The 22,238-nt window shown below is 39.0% G+C and overlaps 1 protein-coding gene and 1 long non-coding RNA gene across 11 annotated transcripts in view; one reads left to right on the forward strand and one right to left on the reverse strand.

Annotated features, from left to right (window-relative positions):
* Positions 1 to 31: 31 nt before the first annotated feature.
* LOC105748074 (zinc finger protein 546) lies at positions 32 to 13,995 on the forward strand. Of its 3 annotated transcripts, XM_033430959.2 has the most exons (5): positions 772 to 824; positions 4,301 to 4,387; positions 5,746 to 5,872; positions 6,938 to 7,033; positions 7,914 to 13,995. In XM_033430959.2, exons 2-5 carry the CDS (start codon positions 4,379 to 4,381, stop codon positions 10,028 to 10,030), a joined length of 2,349 nt encoding a protein of 782 aa, XP_033286850.1. In that variant the 5' UTR covers positions 772 to 824; positions 4,301 to 4,378; the 3' UTR covers positions 10,031 to 13,995. The 3 variants fall into 3 exon arrangements, with proteins under 3 accessions (XP_033286851.1, XP_033286850.1, XP_033286849.1); XM_033430960.2 differs by lacking the exon at positions 4,301 to 4,387 and having other exon boundaries at positions 32 to 824; XM_033430958.2 differs by lacking the exons at positions 772 to 824; positions 4,301 to 4,387 and having other exon boundaries at positions 5,728 to 5,872.
* LOC117201814 (uncharacterized) overlaps positions 1,008 to 22,238 on the reverse strand; it is a 44,613-nt gene continuing 23,382 nt past the window's right edge. For 3 of the 8 annotated variants that reach the window (XR_007474416.1, XR_007474420.1, XR_007474415.1), the window contains one exon: positions 1,008 to 9,846. This is a non-coding gene — a long non-coding RNA (uncharacterized LOC117201814). The remainder of the gene's footprint in view (positions 9,847 to 22,238) is intronic. The other 5 variants (XR_007474417.1, XR_004483952.2, XR_007474418.1 and 2 more) reach the window with 5 other exon arrangements.

Below are 22,238 nucleotides of genomic sequence, written 5' to 3' on the forward strand. Positions count from 1 at the left end.
AAACCTGGGGAGAAGTTGGTGCTAGGTGAGGCGGAGCAGGACTCGTCTGGGGTAGGGAAAGGGATGGAGCTGTAGCCCAGAGTGAGGAGCCCAGGGCGCATCGTGCCCGCAGCCTCAGGCCTGTATTGGAATGAGGAGAAGAGAGGGGGGATTGTGTGACTAATTGTGACAGGCTGTGTGTGTGTGTGTGTGTGTGTGTGTGTGTGTGTGGTGTGTGCGCGCGCGCGCTCCCGCGCGCTTTCCAGAACCAAGTTGGGCCTCCTGTCGGTGGGTGCGGTTGTCATTCTGATGCTGGTGCTTGGCTCAGCGGTGTGTGTGACTGACCCACGCCCCTGCTGCTTTCCCCTTCCTTCCCTCACAGCCCGGGTGTCTGTACAGACTTTCCCAAGAGGAAGTCAAATATTGAACCCTAGAATGAAGATTCTCAGAAAGCAAGACGACACAGTCCTGGGCTTGGTATGGGGCTTTTAGAGCTAAAGTGTCTCCAAGACAAACTCCTGGCTCGAAATGGTGGGAGGGGTTCCTACTTGGAGGCGCTGTGGGTGCTGCTACATTTTTCAGAACCACAGCTTTCCCATATCTCTGATTCTAGGAATCGGCTGTGATTTCAGAGACAGGTTCCAGCCTCCCTGTCTCATCTGGTCATATGTGTGAGGTCGGAGCTGATGTGGCCCTGGAGGGAACTTCTCCGTCTCTCTGTGCTCTAAGAAAGGCCTGAAGAAGGTCTCATGATTTCCTTCTTCCCCAGTCCTGCCTTTCTCCCCCAAGAAGTATCCTGAGCAGGAGGGGAAAATTGTTGTTGCACATCTAAAAGTACAGATCAGGTGAGTTTCTACTTCCTCTTTGTTCATAAATGAATCTTTGTTTTTAGTACATGGAAGCATTTGCTTTTCTTTTCATGAAATGTCCAGTGGCCTATTCTAGGCCTTCCTTCCCAATGAGGGGCCGTGCAGGTGGCCCTCTCTCACTCACTTTTTATAATAGTAAGAAATATATATCCTGGAGTCTAAAGTTAAAACTTTGTTTTATTGAGATTAATATTTAAGTGGAATCACATCATTGATCTTCTGCAGAACCTAAGTTTAAAAGTAAGGCAAGATCAGAGGCGTCTGTTTTTTAAGGTGTTTAGGAGCAGGAATGTGAATGGAAGTCTGAGCATGGAAGTCTGTATCATCATGGTCAAGGATTTCTTCCAAGGAATCAATGGGTTGAGATTTATGTTTATAAAGAGTTTGTCAAAAGAAAAAAATGTACATATGAGTAAAGTAATATTCATTGTGATGAACAATAATACTCAAATTTTAAATTTTATATGAATGTCATTTACTATTATTGGAATTCAGAGACATTTTAAAAGGTTATATCCAAAGCGATATTTCAGTTGATTATTCAGTGGAGAAAGAGAAAAAGAACCAAACACTGTTCTGTCTGCTTTGCCCAAATTTTCTTATTTAGTCTGCAGATGCCCCTCACCTGACATGTCCATTCAGAGGAGAATTTTGTCAGTAAAAAGTTCTCATTGTATTGAAGAAGAATGTTCAGGAATTGGTAGGCTTTATTATAATGGTCACACTGATTCCCTTACTATTCCCACACATGTCAAACAGATTTGCTTCCAAGAATTTTCAAATATTTTAAAATTGGATATAGATTTATTGTATACTTAAGATTATGGAATTAATGCTCATTTTTTGCAAAAAGAATCAGTTATTCAATTATATTACATGGGGGCCTTATAAAAAAGAAAGTTAAATAGCCCCAGCACCACTATTAATACTTTGGGAAGTTTTTTTTTTTTTATACTATGCTGTTTGAATTTTATTTTGGAACATCTCATTCAGATCAAAGTGACAACAAAACTTGTAGTAATAAACAACAAAAATTCCATGAGGAGTGATTTGTTGAGCCAGATTTATTAGAATTCTACTAGAAGTCTTTTCTTAGGTAATGACATTCTTAGTTCTCCCTTAGCCAATTGTAGTGAGTTCCAAAATATTTAGATCCCAGCTAGTAGAATTGAAGTTTTGAACCCAAACTCATAATTTCTTTTTTTAAACTTTTTATTTTACACTGGAGTATAGTTGATTAACAATGTGTTAGTTTCAGGTTTACAGCAAAGTGATTCAGTTATATATATACATGTATCTATTCTTTTTCAAATTCTTTTTGGGGAGGTTTATTTTAGCAAAATTTTTTTCTCTCCAGCTGTGTGTGTGTGTGTGTGTGTGTGTGTGTGTGCACAGAACAGAAATTATTCTAATTGAACATTCAAAGGACACAGACTCCCCAACTCCTATTTAGAAAAAGTAATTCTACCATAGGTTTCTTATACCTCCATGAATATAGAAAGAAGAGGAAAGTGCCAATGAAGCCCTCTAGTTTGACAAACCTTCCAAGTATTTACATCTCCAGATTTATGCCTTTTAGGGTTATATAAATCAATTCAGAGTAATCATTATGGCACAATTTATCAAATAAGATAAGCTTCAGATTACACTTTTTTTAGATTTTTAAAGTTGCTTTCACAGGACATAGCAATACCCTCTCTAGTCCAAGTATCTTTTAATGCAAGTAACATTTTAGAAGACAGATTTATAATAGTAGAAAACAGAATAAGATGGTAATAATTATAAATATTCATGTAAATCTTTACATAGGACAGGAGAGTAAGATTGAACCTCTTATTAACGTTCTCCATTTAATACCTTATTAGGTTCTTAACTTTAGCTTTATGTTGAAGAATGGTGTCTCTTCTTTTGTAGCGGCAGGAAAAGAGTGGGCATGAGACTCAAATATTACTATAAAAAAAGAAAGTAGAAAATAATTTTATCTAATAACAATACTATCTAACTTTTATTTAGTAATTATATGTCATTAAGTGGTGTCTATGTAATATCCCAACCTTCATGATAACTTTAGGAGGTAGGTGCTATTCTTATCCCTGGTTTATCAATAAACTAACTGAAAAGTTGGTAGTTGTCAGACTAGGACTCACATTCTGGAAGTCTGACAACAGAGCCTGTATTTATGAATGACATTATAATCCCTCCCTTCATTTTACATACTTTTTTGTTTTGTTTTGTTTTTTGGCCGCGTTGTGCTGCTTGCGGAATCTTAGTTCCCTGACCAGGGATTGAACCTGGGCCCTCGGCAGTGAAAGCTCAGAGTCCCAACCACTGGACCGCCAGGGAATTCCCTATAATTCTTTAATTTGCCTGTATCAGTCAGTAATTCGTCATGAATGTCTTTCTCCAACATTAATAAGGCCTAGTTTGCCATCATAACTGACCCAAAGTTATGCAACCTGTTGCCTCCTGTAGCTATTTATTTTTCTAACAGTTGGTTACTCTAAGTTGTTATGTGATAAACATCTTGTGCATGTATCTTAGTGTGCTAAGAAAAACTGCCAAAAATGGAATTTTGGTCAAATAACAGACATAAGGGCTCACAGTATGCTGAATCTCATGATAGTAGTTAGAGGAATACAAGCACTGAAACATAGTTACTATCCCTTAAGTTTCTTGTTATACAGCAAATAATATAAAATCAGAGTAGACAGAATAAGCATGAGATAGGAGGTAATAAAGCCACTAGAGAAATTCAGGTCACATGCCTTGGGGATTCATGGAAGGAGATATTATATCTCTAGCAACCTCTGTCAGGTTTTGACCAAATTATTCTGAGTTCAGAGGAACTCTATGGTAAAAAATGGAATTTAGGCTGTATGATTCATACCAGCTCTGTCCAGTAGAACTTTCTGTGGTGATGGATATCTTCTGTATTTACATTCTCCAAATGGTAGCTACTAGCCACATGAAGCTATCGAGCACATGAAATGTGGCTGGTGCAACTGAAGACACTGAACTTTTAATTTTATTTAATTTTACTTAATTTAAATTTTTGATTTGATTTAAATAGCCATATGTAGCTGTCATGTTGGATCTCACAACTTCATAACTTACAGTTTTTTTTGTAATGATGTTAGATTCAAAGTGAGACTAATGGAACAGCTACAGATAACGTCATCAGAAATTGGGAGACCCTTCTGCTAGAGTGCTAGAGTGCCTGGTCTGGCTTCATGCAGGAGGCCTCTGCTCTGTATCTACACTTGTGCAGCTGGTTCCCTGTGGTATAGGAAGGGTTTGGCTTCATCCAAGCTCCCTCTTATCTCTCCTGATTTGTATGTGGGGCACTGTGGGGTAGAAGTAGAAAGAAGGCAAAACAGGATCATGTTAACTTAAGTCATTTGGGGATTTCTTTGAGACACGCCTGGTCTCAAAGCTTCCTGTTCCTCCCCCAGTCCTGGCTTCTCTGGACTCTGTGCTTTTCGAGCGGAGGAAGCCCAAAGAGGAGAACAAGTTCTTGCAGTTCTACAACCATGGCCCATGTAAGTTCATGTTTATCCTCCTTGAGATGTCGTGGTTTTGAATTCCTGGGATCATTTTTATTATCCTGAGACTTCCTTCCTAAGACAACCTGATTGCTGAAGCTGCGCCCAGTTGCTCTGATCACAGTGAAGGATGGTGTCATACAGCCTAGTGGCCTCCTCCTTTGCCCCTCTTCTCTCTTTGCCCCTCTTCTTTCTCACCTGTGTTCACCTATTCATCACCTCTCCAAGTGCCCAGTCTCTCTCAGGAGCACTGATGGAGCAGTGATGGATGAAGTTGCTTGAGGGAGATATCTGAACTTCCCTTGTTAGAGTCATGATTCTATGACACAGACATGATGGTCCATTAGACTCCACAGACCTGAGTTTTACAGGTTGATAAGATGGAATTTAGTGTTGGGTGTTCTGCATGTGATGAGATCCCATACCCTGAGAAACTTATAGGGCAAGATTGGAGTGTGACTGAGGCCTGCACGTGGGGATATCAGGGATCTATCCCGGGGGTCCCCAGAGGGATGAATAACAGGACAAAAGTCAACTTTGTGGTTGAGGAGGATGTGCTGGTCTCTAGTGACATCAGTGTCATTGTGGATCATCCTACATCAGCATCCTCCAGCTCAGGATCAAGACAAGTGCTCCTGAGGGATGGTGGGAGCAGGTAGGAAGACCCTCCAGATCCCTTATGGGGAATGAAGAAAGGCTAATGGGACTGGGGAAGACCTTAGACATCTTGTCCAAAATAAATGCCTAAATATGACAGAAGGATTAGTCTGATATATTCACATGATGGACGATTAGCCAGCCGGTAAATAAATTAACTGAAGAGTTTGTCATTTGTTATAACAAGGAAAAATGCTTATGACATTTTCTTGCATAATGATGAACCTGAGTTTTAAGGAAATCAAATGTCAATCGCGTCCTATTTTCTAAGATAGAGATTTTAGAGTACTTTTGGGAAAAAACAATTCATTACTTCATTTTTTTTTAATTCCTTAAAAAAAAAATTCCTTGAAGGGAAAAGAGAATGGAAGTCACATTTATTCAGAACTTAAACGGCAGGCACGTGATAGGCAGTGTGCTTATTTATAGGATTTCATTTCATTGGGAACCTTTGATTATTTTATTCATTCATTCATCCCATGGTATACAGGACATTCTGTTTGTACCTACTGTATTCTTTAAAAGCGTATAGGCACTCCACTTTAGAAATCACAGATTTTCTTATTCTTCCCTACATATCACGGGCTTGAACCTCAGTTTGCTGCTTGCTGTATCATTGCCTCTTTCTTGCAAAGCAGTTTTCCATCTTGAAAATACATTTTAAACGTTGTTTATGATACATGGATCTGTCATTTCAGATGTCCTTGTCATTCAGGGACGTGGCCATAGACCTCTCCCAGGAGGAATGGGAGTGCCTGGACGCTGTTCAGAGGGCCTTGTACAGGGATGTGATGTTGGAGAACTACAGCAACTTGGTCTCATTGGGTAAGGATATCTGTGCAAATAACTGACAATCTGTTTTCTGGAATATCAGTTTTCTCCATTGTTGAATTTCAGAGCTCTGTTTTAAGACACCAGCTGAATGTCTGCCCCCTATTTTGAAAGAAATGGTTTGAGCATTATTGGGTTGGAAATAGGCACTTGGTTAAGCATCATCTTCTCCATCCTGCAGTGACCTTCTCTCTTCCCTCTGGCCCTTCCTATAATTGCCTGTTTTTCTAAATTAGTCCTAGATTTGAATCCCAAGACATTATCAGAGAAGCCAGGTGTCATATAATGGGTATGCTCAGAATTCCTGTAGCTGCTCTGTGTTCATGTCTGACTCACTTGAAAAGAGATTAGCTAGTCTCAGGGTTTTGTGTTTTTGTGATCAGATCAACCTCTACATTTTATATAGTGGTGAACTGGGTTAACAATATCCATTTAAAATTCAAGCAAACATATCCCATCAGAGAAAAGACATATTCTCTTCAACCTACTTTGTGCTTGAAAATTCTAGTCTGTGAATTTTGCATTTTCTATTGAAAGAATTCTGAGGAAGAACTTGGAAGTGTTTTAGGAAACAGTATTTTTCTTTTATGTAAAAAAATAATAAGAACAACAACAAAAATAATACTACATGTTAGGCATCCTTGCAAGCCCTTACATATATATTAACTCATTTAATTCTTACAAGAGCCCTATGAAGTAGGTAATATTAGGCCCATTGACATTGATAAAAGCATAATACACAGAAGGATTAACAGCTGGTGGGTGACAGAGGATCTGAACTCAGACCATAGGGCTCCAGAGTCTGTGTCCTCAACCCCTCTCTATACTGCCTTTAAAAGCAGAGCAAACCTTTTCCCTCCCCTATCTGGCCTCTTTAGTCCTGTGACCATGAGTCCATGTAAATGTCAGTATTCTTCAATGGCCTTTTTTCATTTTATCAAATACTATTTTGACCTACAATTTAATATAAATGTAACCAAGTCTAAATTAAGTCATTTAGAACTTAAGGTTTATTGTTTGTTTGTTCTAAATCATGTGGCATTTCTTTTCCGTGAGCAGGATGTTCCTCTCCTAAGCCAGACGTGATTACTTTGTTGGAGCAAGAGAAAGAGCCCTGGACGGTAATGAGAGAAGGAACAAGAAGCTGGTACACAGGTCAGTGATGACAAATCAAGCGAGGGGGATGCCGTCACAAGTTATAGCCCTTTGGGTCGGGGAGAGGCATGGCCCTAAGATGTTGTTTGGAAAGCTCCTTTCGAAGGCCCAAGGCCTGTGGGGAAAAGGCCTGAAATCTGGGAAAACATTCAAATCCTCTCAACATGAGCTCCCATATATAGGACTTGTTTCTATAGATTTTGATTCCGCTTGTCTGGGTCGGTGCCTGAAGAGCAGTATATGTAAGGAACTCCCCTACATCCATCCTAAGTAGGAGGACCAGTGACTTAACTTGTTCCTCTAATCACTTATTTTACCCTCTTTTAGAGTCACATCATTAAGTCTTTTGCCTTCTTTCAAATTGCATTACAATTTAGAGTTCTCTAAATCAGGATCCAGCAAACTTAGGCCCAGGGGCCAAACAGTTCACCATCTGCTTTTGTGTGGCTCACAGGCTAAAACTGGTTTTTACATTTTTAGTGGTTGAAAAAAATCAGAAGAAGGATATTTTGTGAAACATAAAAATTTTTGAAATTCAAATTTCAGTATCCATAAATAAAGTGGTATATAGTACACCTACACTTATTCAATTACATACTATCTATGGCTGCCTTTGAGCTATAAGAGCAGAGCTGAATAATTGCAACAAAGACCACATACCCTACAAAGCCTAAAATTTTTACTCTCTGGCTCTTTACAGAAAAAGTTTGCAGACCCCTGCTCTAAACGTTTTCATCTAATGTGTATTGTTTTTAGTTTGTCTTTTATTTCGCCTATGAGATGCAATCCCTTATTCTATCCCAACATAGAAAAATCACATCACAGCATTTGTTTCCTTCTTGGTTTTTTCTTGTTTTTTTTTTTTTTGTTTTTTTTCCAGATTTGGAGTCTAAGTATGTCACCAAGAAGTTATTTCCGGAAAAGGATATTTGTGAAATATATCTGTTTCAGTTGCAGAGAGTGGACAAAAGTAAAACTTACATCTGTGAGGATACCATTTTCAGAAATGATCTGCAGTATAAACATGAATTTGAGAGACAAGAAGGACATCAAATGAGATGTGGTAGTCAAGTGATAATCCAAAAACATATACCTCTTCTTCTGCATCAGAAAATTCATGCTAGAGAGAAATCATACGAATGTAAGGAATGTAAGAAGGCTTTTAGACAACAGTCATACCTTATTCAACATCTGAGAATTCATACTGGTGAGAGACCCTATAAATGTAAGGAATGTGGGAAAGCCTTTTGTCGTGTAGGGGACCTTAGAGTACATCAGACAATTCATGGTGGGGAGAGACCCTATGAATGTAACAATTGTGGAAAGACCTTTAGGCTTCATTATCATCTTACTGAACATCAGAGAATACATTCTGGTGTGAAACCCTATGAGTGTAATGAATGTGGGAAGGCCTTTAGTCGTGTTCGAGACCTTAGAGTACATCAGACAATTCATGCTGGGGAGAGACCTTATGAATGTAAAGAATGTGGGAAGGCCTTTAGACTTCACTATCAGCTCACTGAACATCAAAGAATTCATACTGGTGAGAGGCCTTATGAATGTAAGATTTGTGGAAAGACCTTTAGGGTACAACGACATATTAGTCAACATCAGAAAATTCATACTGGTGTAAAACCCTATAAATGTAATGACTGTGGGAAGGCCTTCAGTCATGGCTCATACCTAGTTCAACATCAGAAAATTCACACTGGTGACAAACCCTATGTATGTAAAGAATGTGGTAAGTCCTTTAGTTTTCATGCAGAACTTACTCGACATCATAGAATTCATACTGGTGAGAAACCCTATGAATGTAAAGAATGTAGAAAAGCCTTTCGTCTCCAAACAGAACTTACTAGGCATTGTAGAATTCATACTGGAGAGAAACCCTATGAATGTAAAGAATGTGGGAAGGCCTTTATTTGCGGCTATCAACTTACTTTACATCTGAGGGTTCATACTGGTGAGATTCCCTATGAATGTAAGGAATGTGGGAAAACCTTCAGTAGTCGCTATCATCTTACTCAACATTACAGAATTCATACTGGTGAGAAACCCTATGGATGTAAAGAATGTGGGAAGGCCTTTCGTCTTCAAGCAGAACTTACCAAACATCACAGAATTCATACTTGTGAAAAGCCCTATGAATGTAAGGAATGTGGGAAGGCCTTTATTCGTAGCAATCAACTTATTTCACACCAGCGAATTCACACCAATGAGAACACCTATGAGTGCAAGGAATGTGGGAAGATTTTTAGTCGTCGCTACAATCTTACTCAACATTATAAAATTCATACTGGTGAAAAACCCTATGTATGTAAAGAATGTGGAAAGGCCTTTCGCTTTCAGACAGAACTTACTCAGCATCACAGAATTCATACTGGTGAAAAACCCTATAAATGTAAGGAATGTGGGAAAGCCTTTATTCGTAGCAATCATCTTACTCAACATCACAGAATTCATACTGGTGAGAAACCCTACAAATGTAAAGAATGTGGAAAGACCTTTAGTCGGCACTATCATCTTACTCAACATCACAGAATCCACACTGGTGAGAAACCCTACATATGTAATGAATGTGGGGATGCTTTTATTTGTAGTTATCAACTTACCTTACATCAAAGAATTCACACTGGTGAGATTCCGTATGAATGTAAGGAATGTGGAAAGACCTTTAGTCGCCGATATCATCTTACTCAACATTTTAGACTTCATACAGGTGAGAAGCCTTATGGGTGTAAAGAATGTGGGGATGCCTTTCGTCTTCAAGCAGAACTTACTCGACATCACACAATTCATACTGGCGAGAAACCCTATAAATGTAAAGAATGTGGGAAGGCCTTTAGTGTTAAGTCAGAACTTACACGACATCACAGAATTCATACTGGTGAGAAACCCTATAAATGTAAAGAATGTGGGAAAGCCTTTATTCGTAGTGATCAACTCACTTTACATCAGAGAAATCATATTAGTGAGGAACCCCCATTCATAATGTAAAGATACAGTGGCCTTTAGAAAATGCCTTTTATAACAACAGAATTCATAATTGATTTAAGAAAGTTTTTACTTGTTAGGGAACATATAGGAATCCCTTTTGCTTCGTGCTCAAAACTTAACAGCAGTAGTTTTATACTATATATATTGATTTAAAGAGTTGAAAAATTACAGCATCACCCAGCCTTGGTTAACTTTAGAGAATGATACTGCTGCAGTACATCTCAAACCAAGATAAAGGGTACCCCTTCCCCCCTCAAAATTGTTGTTGACCAATACTTTTACAAGATACAATGAAATTGGATTACCAGATACATGAAACAAAGAAAAACAAACATACAAAATGAAAACCCCCAATTTTTTATTATTGGACTTAACAGACATAAATTAGCTCTGTCATTTTTCTGTAAATGTCTCTAAATGTTTGCTCTCGGTGTCTGTACCTTAAATCATTGCAGACCAGAAGCAAACAACCTGTGGACCAGCATCAGTACATGGACCACACTTTATGTAGCATTGTAACAGAAAATAATTCTGTTAATGTAACAGATGTGGGAAAAGACTTCAGCCATAGCAAATCTTTACTATAGTTCTCATAATTCCACCCCTGCCTGTGTGGTATTGGCAAGACACTACTCCCCTCTGTGCTTTATTTTATTCTATTTTACTTAATTTCTTTTGTGCCTCAGTTTTAAAGTGGTGATTATAGTACCTACCTAATAGTACTTTTGTAAGGATGAAATGTTAATAAAAAACAAAACCTTTAGAAGAGCACTGTTCAATAAATATTATTTTATTATTAGTGATATTAGTAAGTTCATGTGAGAGGAAGACCCTGTGAATATAAAGAATTTGTAAAAACTGTCCACTACCTTTCATTTTGTTTACTTAAATTAATAATTAATTATGGATAAAGTTTAGTAAAATAAACTTTCACTTCTAAAATTCAGAAGTCATTTCTGAAAACTAACGTGAGAAAGGAATCTCTAGAGTTGATGGATATGGAGATTATGAGAGAAAGCTTTTGAAGAATCAGGGAGCGCTGTAAAGCTTTTTCTTTTATAATCCACAAAGCAGACGTGTTACAGTCTTCTTTTTCTGCCCCAAATTCATGATAAATGAGAAACTAACAATGAAAAGGCCACTGTCCATTTGGAAAAAAATAATAGTACAGGGAACACTTGTATGCCCTCTCTAGATTCAGTGATTGTTAAAACGTTGTCATATTTGGTTTGCTTCTGTATAATTTTTGACATTTTTTGCTGTGTTATTTAAGTATAAATATAGACATTATAACATTTCACCTCTCTATATATATATCATGTAACTCCTAAGACTAAAGGCTGCCTCCTACTTAATCACTATATAACTTCACACCGAAGGAGAGTAACAGCAGTACCATATCTGTAATATTACAGATAGATAAGCAGTGCCTTAACCCAACATATCTAAAAGAATGTTTCTGGGAACAGTAGTATTTAATGGTACTTGAAAAATGTTCTGTGGTCAGAGATACTTATGAACTTCTAAATACTAAATCCCTTCCAAGAAAAAAATGTTAATTATCACGCTAGCAAAGGACTTAAGAGGCCTACAATAAAGAAAATTTGCTTAACTTAGTTTATCTTACTGTATCTTAAACTTTACTAAGGAAGTCCCATTCACAATACCTAATTTCTTTGGGATGTGAACCCACACTGACAAGGCTGCCATAACTGAAAAACAGTGACCCTAAAGATGGACACTCCAGATAACCATGGCAGATGCTTAGCTATGTTGAGAAAGGAAATGTGTGATGTATTTCTCTGCTGCTCACATCTCTTCCTCTGCAGTCAGTTGCTTGCCCTCTGAATGTAGGGCTGATACTTTCTACAATATTAAAAACCCATTTGGTTTAGTTTTTTATATGAACATACCATGACATATTTAAACCTTCTCTTCTTTTTTAGTGTTTAACAATTTTTTTACTATTTCAGATATACTTCAGTGAATATCCTTGTCTGTGACTGTTCGTTTCTGTGAGCTGGAATTTCTTTACACATGTGGAAGTAGAACTGCTCATACGTTATATATTCTTTCAGTTATGTTAGATATTGCTACATTGATCATAGGTCACATACACTTCCAATTCTATTAGATATTGCCAAATTGTTCTCTTAGACTCCTATCAAATTGAGTATTCCTACAGCCTTATGTTAGGTATAAGTTTTAATAAATATTTTCACAAATTTCAATTTCAGTTGCACATTTTTTCAAACGTGTTTCTTGGCCAATCATTATTCCTTTACTTTGAATTTCCAATTCTTGACTTTCTCCATTATTATTGTTCTGTTGTTTGTTTGTTTTCTAATTGACTGGAATGGCATTCTGGATAATTCATTTGCAATTATTTTCTCCTACCTTAAATATAGCATTAGTTATGTATCTACTGAACACTCATTCTATTTTTATGAGACAGATTTCTAGGTTATACATTGTGTAATAATAAGTTTTATTTATTTTCTAATATTTATGTCTATTACTTTATTTACTTTTCTTTTTGAGATAGACTCTTCAGAACAAAATTGAATATTATGGTGATAGCCGTCATCAATTTCTCTGAATTTAATGGAAATTTCCCAACATTTAATCATTTACCATAATGTTCACTCTATTTGGAGATAAATTCTCTTTGTTGCCTCTAAATAATTTCCTTCAATATTTGTAGGGGACCAGAAGATATCTACTTTGTTTGGTAGTGATTGCTGAATTTTGTCCAAGGCCATTTTGTTATTTATTGGTATAATCTTATGTTTTCTCACCTTAAATTTATTGATGTATTGATTTGTTTTTATTAGTTCCTTGATATAAATTTATTGATGCACTGATTTGTTTTTATTTAAAATTGAATTTTAAACAATTCTGGTCATATACTGTGATTTTTGTCATACTGCTGAAGTACATTTGGTAATATCTTACTTAGAATTTTTCCATCTATAATCATATGTGAGGCAGTATTATAGTTTCCTTTTTCTTTGATAAGATTTTAGAATTCAAATTAACTCTTCTTTAAAAATTAGAAAAAACTTGTCTCTAAAATATGCTGAATTTTGTTTTCTATTTTTTGGCCATGCCAATTGGCATGCGGGATCTTAGTTCCCTGACCAGGGATCGAACCTGCACTCCCTGCAGTGGAATGCAGCATCTTAATCACTGGACTGCCAGGGAAGTCCCTGTTGAATTTTTATCTATTGACTATGTATTTGATATCCTTGCTATAAATTCACTTAGTTCTAGAAGGGTTTATTTTTTTTTATAAATTAGAGTTTTCTATAAACACAATCAAGACACATATCAATATAAAGATAATTCCTTTTTCATTTTCATTTCCTTTTATGTCCTTCAATTGCCTTATTGCACAGGCAAGGACAGTGTTGAAGAAGCACTCAGAATGGACCTTGTTTCTGACCTTAGGGAAAAAGCATTCAGTATTTTATCATAAAGTGTTATGTTAGCTGTTCATTTCCATAGATATCCTTATCCGATTGTGAAAGATTTTGTCATTACTAACTTACTGAGAGCTTTATCGTGAACAGTGTTGAATTTTGTCAAATACATAAAAAGCACCTACTGACATGATCTTTTGGTTTCCCTCCATCTTTAATGTGGTGAATCGCTTTGATTAATTTTAGAATGTCATCCCAGCCTTGTGTTCCTAGCTTATGCCCCATTTTGTCATGATGTATTATCCTTTATATATATATATTGCTGAATTCCATTTTCTGATTGTTTTTTGGAGATTTCTCTGTGTATGATTATTATTGATATTGATCTGTAATTTTTTTTTCTTATGATCTCTTTTTCAGGTTTTATTCTCAGTTAAGTTGATGTCATAGAGTGAGATGGAAAGTGTACTTTATATTCTGAAAGCAATATTGTAAGATTCATATTATTTCTTTCTTAAATTCTGGGTCAAACTGCCATTGAAACCATCTGAGCCTGGAGTTTTCTTTGTGGAAAAGATTTATAGTTTCAACGACAATATATGCCCCCAAATTGAATTTTTATATTATACCAAACTAGTGAAAATGAATTGTAAAAGAGAAAAGTTCCATTTTTAGAGAACATAAAATACATAGCAATAAGTTTAACAAAATGCATGCAGGACTACTGCTTAAAAATTATACAGTTTTGCTGAGAGAAGCTAGAGAATAAATGCAAAGATATGCCATAATCATGGGTGAGAAGACCCAAAAATGTATGAAAGGCAATTCTCCTCAAATTTACCTGTACATTCAATGGAAGGTAATCAAAATCCCAACAGGCATTTTTGTAGAAGGTGCTACGTTGATTGTAAAACATATATGGAGGGCTTCCCTGGTGGCGCAGTGGTTGAGAGTCCGCCTGCCGATGCAGGGGACACGGGTTCATGTCCCGGTCCGGGAAGATCCCACATGCCACGGAGCGGCTAGGCCCGTGAGCCATGGCCGCTGAGCCTGCGCGTCCGGAGCCTGTGCTCCGCAACGGGAGAGGCCACAACAGTGAGAGGTCCGCGTACCGGAAAAAAAAAAAAAAAATTCGTAGTAGTTCATAATCCATAGAGACAGAAAGCAGAGTGGTGGTTGCCAGGGGCTGGGAGGAAGGCGGATTGGGAAGGGATGCTTAATCGGTACCAGGTTTCCATTTGGAGTGATGAGTAAGTTCTGGAACTAGATAGTGGTGATGCTTGCACCACATTATAAATGTACTTAATGCCACAGAGTTGTACACTTTACAGTGGTTAAGCTGGCAACTGGTAAAATTGTATGTAATGTGTATTTTACCACTTTTTTTTTAAATATGCTCACAAAGGACACAGAGAAAGGGTAAATGGATGAAGAAAGGCAAGTGTAGGGCAATAAGGAGGGAAGGGGACGGGGGCAACCTGAAAAGGTCAGGCTGGTGATCACTACTCAGCTCAATCGATTGTCACCATGGGAGAATGTGGGTCAGATTTCAGAATTTCTCAAGTTAAGACAGAAATAGGGATTTCATGTGAAAACAACCCATCTGGATATGTGGCAAGTAAGTGGGGCTTTTAAAAACAGAATGTGGGCCTGCAGGTCCCCAGTTTACAACTTTGGCAGCAGGTGACCTTTTGGGTTCAGCCAGCTCTAGGAATGTGGTATACAGGGACAGGGACCAGGCACAGGGAGGTGTCCTACACGGTGACACACTCTGCGAGGGATGCAAGTCAGCTCTCTGACTGGAAAAGGAAACCAGTCGTGCATACACTGGAGCGCAGAGCCCCTATCTCTGAGGTTGGGATTAGGCACCAGCATACATTGGCTCCTCCCACTTCTGCAGTGGGCAGAATTTAGTTTCCCTCCCAGTTGATGGTGGGCATGGCTGCATGACTAGCTTTGGCCAAGGGAGGAATGTTAGCAGACACCTAGGTGCACAAAGGTTTAAACACTCTAGTGATGTTAAACACTCTAGCTCTTGAGGAAATTATGCCCCCTTCAGCCTGAGCTGCAGAGTAAACACATACAGAATAAACCTGAATCCAACCAACAGCTCAGGGCCAAGCCCAGCTAACATGGGGGCTGGTGCAGAGTCACCCGCTGAAGCCCGCTCTAGATCAGACACACTGCAGCTGACCTCAGGAAGTGATCAGGAAGCTAAGTGTTTGGTGAAGCCGCTGAAGTTTGTGGGTAGATTATTAAACAGGGTTGAGTCAATATCTGATACCACCGTCAGGAACCAAGTGGGTTTGGTAAATCCAAACCCCAATTCCTCGTTCTTAAACTTTGTGCCATTAGATAGCCTAATCTTTAAGCTATCTTTACACTCTTAAAAATTATTAAGGACCCCAACGCACTTTTATTTATGTGAGTTCTATCTGTCAATATTTACTATATTAGAAATTAAAACTGATAAATATTTAAAATACAAGAACAGTACTCAACATTAGCCATGAAAGAAATACAAATCAAAACCACAGTGAGGGGAATTCCCTGGTGGTTCAGTGGTTAAGACTCTGAACTTCCACTGCAGGGGGCACAGGTTCCATCCCTGGTCAGGGAACTAAGATCCCATATGCTACGCAGTGCAGCCAAAAAACCCCACCAAAACCAAAACCAAACAAACAAAACCCACAGTGGGATACACTTCACACCTACTAGGATGGCTATAATCAAACAGACAGAAAATAGTTATTGGCAAAGATGTGGGGAAATCAGAATCCTCATACACCACTAGCGGGAATGTAAAATGATACAGCCACTTCGGAAAATAGTTGAGAAGTTCTTCAAAAGGTTAAACATAGAGTTAACAATTCCTCTCAAGGAATTCCCAACAATTCCTCTCAGAAGTGTATATTTTTTTTCAAGAGAAATGAAAACATATGGCCACATAAAAACTTGTACACAAATGATCATAGCAGCATTATTCATAATAGCTCAGGGGTAGAAGCAATCCAGATTCCCCTCAACTGATGAATAGATAAATATAATGTGGTCTGTCCATACAATGGAATATTATCTGGCAATAAAAAAGGATGAAGTATTGACACAGACTACAATGTGGATGAACCTTGAAAATATTATGCTAAGTAAAAGAAGTCAGTCACAAAAGACCACATATTGAATGATTCCATTTTATGTGAAATGTTCGGAATAAGCAAATCTATAGAGAAGAAAGTAGATTAGTAACTGCCGGGGGCTAGGGGTCGGGGGAACAGGGAGTAACTGCTAATGAGTGTGGGATTTCTTTGGGGGGAGGTGAAAAGTTTCTAAAATTGATTGTGCTGATAGTTGCATACCTCTGAGGACATACTAATAACCACTGGATGGTATACTTTTTTCTTTTGGATAGTGTACTTTAAATAGGCAAATTGTATGGTATGTGAATCATATCTCAATAAAGGTGTTATTGAAAATAATACACACACCAAAAAAAAAAAAAAAACTATGCACACATTCCATTAGCTGGCAGAGTAATGACACCACCATACATGTAACCTCTGGAAAACTCCACTAAGTCCTCATGGGAGAGTGTAAGTCCTCGTGGGAGAGTGAAAGTGAAAGGGGAAAAAATATAAGGTCCAGGAATTAGTGCCAAATAGGGAACAACTCTAATGGGCTATCTATACTCCAGAGCCCCTTGTGGGGTCAACCAAGGTCAATGTTGTATGTGCATCACAGTTCAAATTCTCCATCCACGCAACCCTCGTGCCTCCCTCTCCCTTCCACACGTGTCTTGCACTTCAAACTGCATTTCAGTGTCAAACTGCAACAGGATTTATCGGCATATGGATGGACTATGAAGCCTAGAAGTTGGATTTAACATATAGACAAGCCCTAGTGTATTTCAGGCCTGTATTTCAGTACAGACTCATATCTGTACTGTGAGCCTGACATCCTGACCTGAAAGACAAGAGAAGAATAAAAAATAGCTGCTAGAAGCACTATTTACAATAGCCAAGACATGGAAGAAAACTAAATGTCCATCGACAGATGAATGGATAAAGATGTGGTACATATATACAATGGAATATTATTCAGCTGTAAAAAAGAATGAAATAATTGCATTTGCAGCAACATGAATGGACCTAGAGATTGTCATACTAAGTGAAGTAAGTCAGACAGAGAAAGACAAATATCATATGATATCACTTATATGTGGAATCTAAAAAATGATACAAATGAACTTATTTACAGAACAGAAATAGATTCACTGACATAGAAAACAAACTTATGGTTACCAAAGGAGAAAGGCGGGGTGGGTAAATTAGGAATTTGGGATTAAAAGATACACATTACTATATATAAAACAGATAAACAATAAGGACCTGTATAGCTCAGGGAACTATATTCAATACCTTGTAATAGCCTATAATGGAAAAGAATCTGAAAAAGAATATATATATATATTTTTTCCTGTACTTTGCTTTACACCTGAAACATTGTAAATCAACTACACTTCAATAATTTTTTTCTTTAACTTTAAAAAAGTGTATGGAATTCCCTAGCAGTCCAGTGGTTAGGACTCCATGCTCTCACTGCTGAGGGTCTGGGTTCAATCCTTGGTCGCGGAACTAAGATCCCACAAGCCACACGGCACGGCCAAAAGAAATTTTTTTTTAATAATAAGAAGTGTAAAAAAAATAGCTGCTATAAGCATTTCCTAGAGGCCACAAAGGGAAAGAGCCAAAGATGCCCAACCTCATTAGAATTCAGTATTCAGAAAGATTCTAATTAAAACCATAATAGCATACCGTTTCATATCCAGCTGGCTGTCAAAACTTTAAAAGACTCTCAATATGAGGTTTTAACCCACAGAATAAAACAGATATCCATGAGTCCATGTTGATCTAAGTAAATAATCAAATAAGTAACGGCGAGAAGGAACAGCTCTTTCTTTCAATAGAATTCCAACTAATAGACGTAGAGGAGAAAGGGACATGAAAAATCACTATTAGGCAAATGCCCCAGTAACAACTGTCGCAGACCAGATCCACCAACAGATGCTAAAATTAGCAGGTGCAAGTCTGAGGAGAATCAAGACTTGTATAGTCATGAAGTATCTCCCCCAAGATACTTATTAATTGCAAAGGGAAAGACAGTAACTTTACAGTGGAGAAGTGCAGCAGACTGTGCCTTAACCTAGTGACCAAGGTCAACATCGCCCATAACAAGACATACTGACATGTCTGATATGATGCACTGAGAAAGACACAGCATCATCTGTGTGGTGTTCCTGGCAAAAATGTATAACTTCATTTCAACCATGAAAAACATCAGACAAACCCAAATTTAGGGACATTTAATAAAAGAGCTGATAAATACTCCTTAAAAGTGTCAAGGTCATGAAAGACAAGGAAATGCAGAGGGACATGACCAAGCCAGCCTGGTCTTCCAGATGTGGAATTGAGCCTCCTTGGGAGGGAATTCCCCCAGCTCCATTCAAGCCTTCTGATGAGTGAGGCCCTGGCAGTGAGGATGAGCCAGGGCTTCGAGCCAGGAACATTCAGATAAGCCTCCCTCCAAAACCTGACTCACAGAAAGTGTGTGTGAGGTGACAAGTGTTTATTGCTTTGAGCAGCTTTTTTAGAGAAAATAATTGCTGTTGTGAACAGTGGTCACCAGATGGCGCCCGGATTCCAAGGATGGAAACAAAAATGACTGCCAACATTATAAGGAGGTCATTGCCCCTGAGTTCATTTGTAAATGTATCACAAGCCTAAGAAAAATGTCATTGGGGTTTTTTCCTAGAGCTAGACAACTTGATTATAAGGTTCATTTGAAAGTAAAACAGGCAAATATGGGGGGGAAAACTGAAAAATAAGAAGGAGGAGGAGAAAACAGATATTAAAAACCATATAGGGCTTCCCTGGTGGCGCAGTGGTTGAGAGTCCGCCTGCCGGTGCAGGGGATGTGGGTTCGTGCCCGGTCCGGGAGGATCCCGCATGCCGCGGAGCGGCTGGGCCCGTGAGCCATGGCCGCTGAGCCTGCGCGTCCGGAGCCTGTGCTCCGCAGCGGGAGAGGTCACGGCAGTGAGAGGACCGCGTACCGAGAAAAAAAAAAAAAAAACCGTATAAAACAATGTGTTATTGGTGCATCAATAAGTAAACAGATCAATCGAGAAATAGAAACAATTGCTTACGGAAATTAATATGATCATATAATACTTTTTAATTTAGGAAGGAACTTTAGGGAAGTTTTTAATTTAGTGGTATTAGAGCAACTAGATAAACAAAAAGTTTGAGTCTGTTCCTCACACTGGATACCAGATTAAATTCGAAGTATATCAAAGAACTAAGTGGAAAAATACAACCTCATAAATAATAAAACACTGGCGAGTCTCCTAATGACCTGAGAATGTGGGAACAGGGTAAATTTGCCAAACTGGTCATCAAAATCCAGAAGCAATGGGGCTTCCCTGGTGGCGCAGTGGTTGAGGGTCCGCCTGCCGATGCAGGTGACACGGGTTCGTGCCCCGGTCTGGGAAGATCCCACATGCTGCGGAGCGGCTGGGCCCGTGAGCCATGGCCGCTGAGCCTGCGCGTCCGGAGCCTGTGCTCCACAACGGGAGAGGCCACAACAGTGAGAGGCCCGCCTACTGCCAAAAAAAATCCAGAAGCAATGAAAGAGAATTTTGTCAAATGACCAAGCAAAAATGAAAACCTTTTGCAGGTTCAAAACATAAACCCACCAGGTGCAAACTAAAAACTACAGATGACAAAATGAAGGAAAAAAATTTACAACTTATATCACAAAGCATTAGTATCCCTAAAATATAAAGAGCATCTAAAAATTGAGGCAAAAAAGACCAAGAAACCTATCGAAAGTGGGCAAGATACATGAAGAAGTTCACATAAAAAGAAATGCCAATGTCCTCTACATATGCAAAAATATGCTCAACCCCACTCATAATTTTTAAAAACCACAAATTCAAACCACACGGAGATTCTTTTTCTCACTTATCAGATTAGCAAAACTCCAAGCGTTTGACAACACTCTGTTGGCAATGCCATGGGGACACAGGGGTTCTCACACCTTGCTAGTGGAATGCAAAAAAGTAAAGCCTCCATGGAGGAGAATTTGGCAATATCTAGCGATTTACCCTTTGTCCCCACAATCCCACGGATTCTAACGCAAAGACACACACCAAGACCCTATGGCCATCTGCTGATGGGATGCCTGCACCTGAGTATCTCTATTGGAACCTGATCAAATCCAAAAGCACATCAATCATCTCCACCACCATCACCCCATCCCTCTTCCTACATTGCCTGTATTGTGTGAACGGGCACCACAGTCCATCTGCGACCCAGGCCAGGAAAGTGGGAGCTGTCCTAGACTCCTCCCTCTACTCAAATAGTAATCAAGACCTTTTAAATATCTTCTGTGTGTCCCTCTTCTCCACCCCACTCCCACTATACTCTAGTTTGGACAGTCTTCATCTTTAACTTGTATTACTGCAGCAGGCTCTGGATCAGTCAGTCAGGGTCCAGTAAGGAGAGAGAAACCACACCAGGTACTCTAACAGAGGGAATTTAACATATGGACTATAATACAAGGAACTGCCAACTTGGTATAAAGTTGTTATCTAGATAACTGAAAGGGTAAAAAAAAGAATTCTAAGGCAGCTTAGCTGTTTTTAAACCTTAGCCAAATCACCTGGAGGACCTGTTAAAAGGCAGACTGTTGAGGACAGCTACCAGAGTCTCTGATGGGTCTGGGATGGGGCTTGGAGTTTTGCAATTCTCACAAGTTTCCAGCCGATACTGATGCTGCTGGTCTGGGGACCACACTCTGAGAACTACAGCTCTAAGATAGGAGAGAAGTAGCAACTGCAGGAAGCAGGGACCACACCTAGAGCTGGGGGAACACAGATGCAAAAGAAGGGGCACTAGCCAGCTGGCGCTGCTGTTTCTGATGAGACTGGTTTTGCCAGAGTTAGAAAACTACAAATTGGATTCAGCAGCTGCTACAGGAAGACAGTACTGCTGCTGCTGCTGCCACTGCCACCACCATCAGAGTGAAGTGTTGCTGGGTAACACTCACAAGAACAGCAGGCAAGTCGGTCCCTTCTGCATAAGGTGACCAAGCACCCTGGGAAGAGTTTCCCAGGAAGCAGAACTTTCAGTGCTAAAACTGGAGAAGTCCTGGGAAAACCAGGATGAGTTAATCACCCCACTTCTGCAACCTCCTAGTAAACCCCATTGCCAGGGTCTAAAACAGAACCACCTGGTAAAGCAGAAATGTGGTTTCCCAGCTCAGCATCACAAAGCAAAACATAGGAGGGTGGGTTGGGAGCTCAGAGACAATAACTTCATAATCGACGCTGACTACACGTGGTCTTCCCGGTCCTCTGCAATCCATCCTCAGGGGCGCTGTCAAGAGAAACTTTATAAATAGGTATAACTGATCACTTCAGACTCTTGCCAAAGTTTTTTCAATAGCTGCCTGTGATATTGTGATTCATATTAAGAAAGATACGTTTGGTTTTTGTCCCCTTTCCTGACACAGAGTCCCTAAAACCCTTGGATTTCTTAAGTGATAAGAGCGATAAAAGTGAAAAGAGTGTCTTATTCTTCACAAGCCCCTTTCAACCACACCCGAGTTTATGGTAATGCAGTGGCTGTTGCCAACTTTCACTGTGTCCCACACTTCGCCCTGTGCATCTCTTCCATTCAACCATTCCAGAGGTGCATCCTTTTTACAGGTAAGTAAACTGTTTTCCTGAG

The sequence above is a fragment of the Orcinus orca genome, chromosome 20 (assembly GCF_937001465.1).
Source record: "Orcinus orca chromosome 20, mOrcOrc1.1, whole genome shotgun sequence".
Lineage (NCBI taxonomy): Eukaryota > Metazoa > Chordata > Mammalia > Artiodactyla > Delphinidae > Orcinus > Orcinus orca.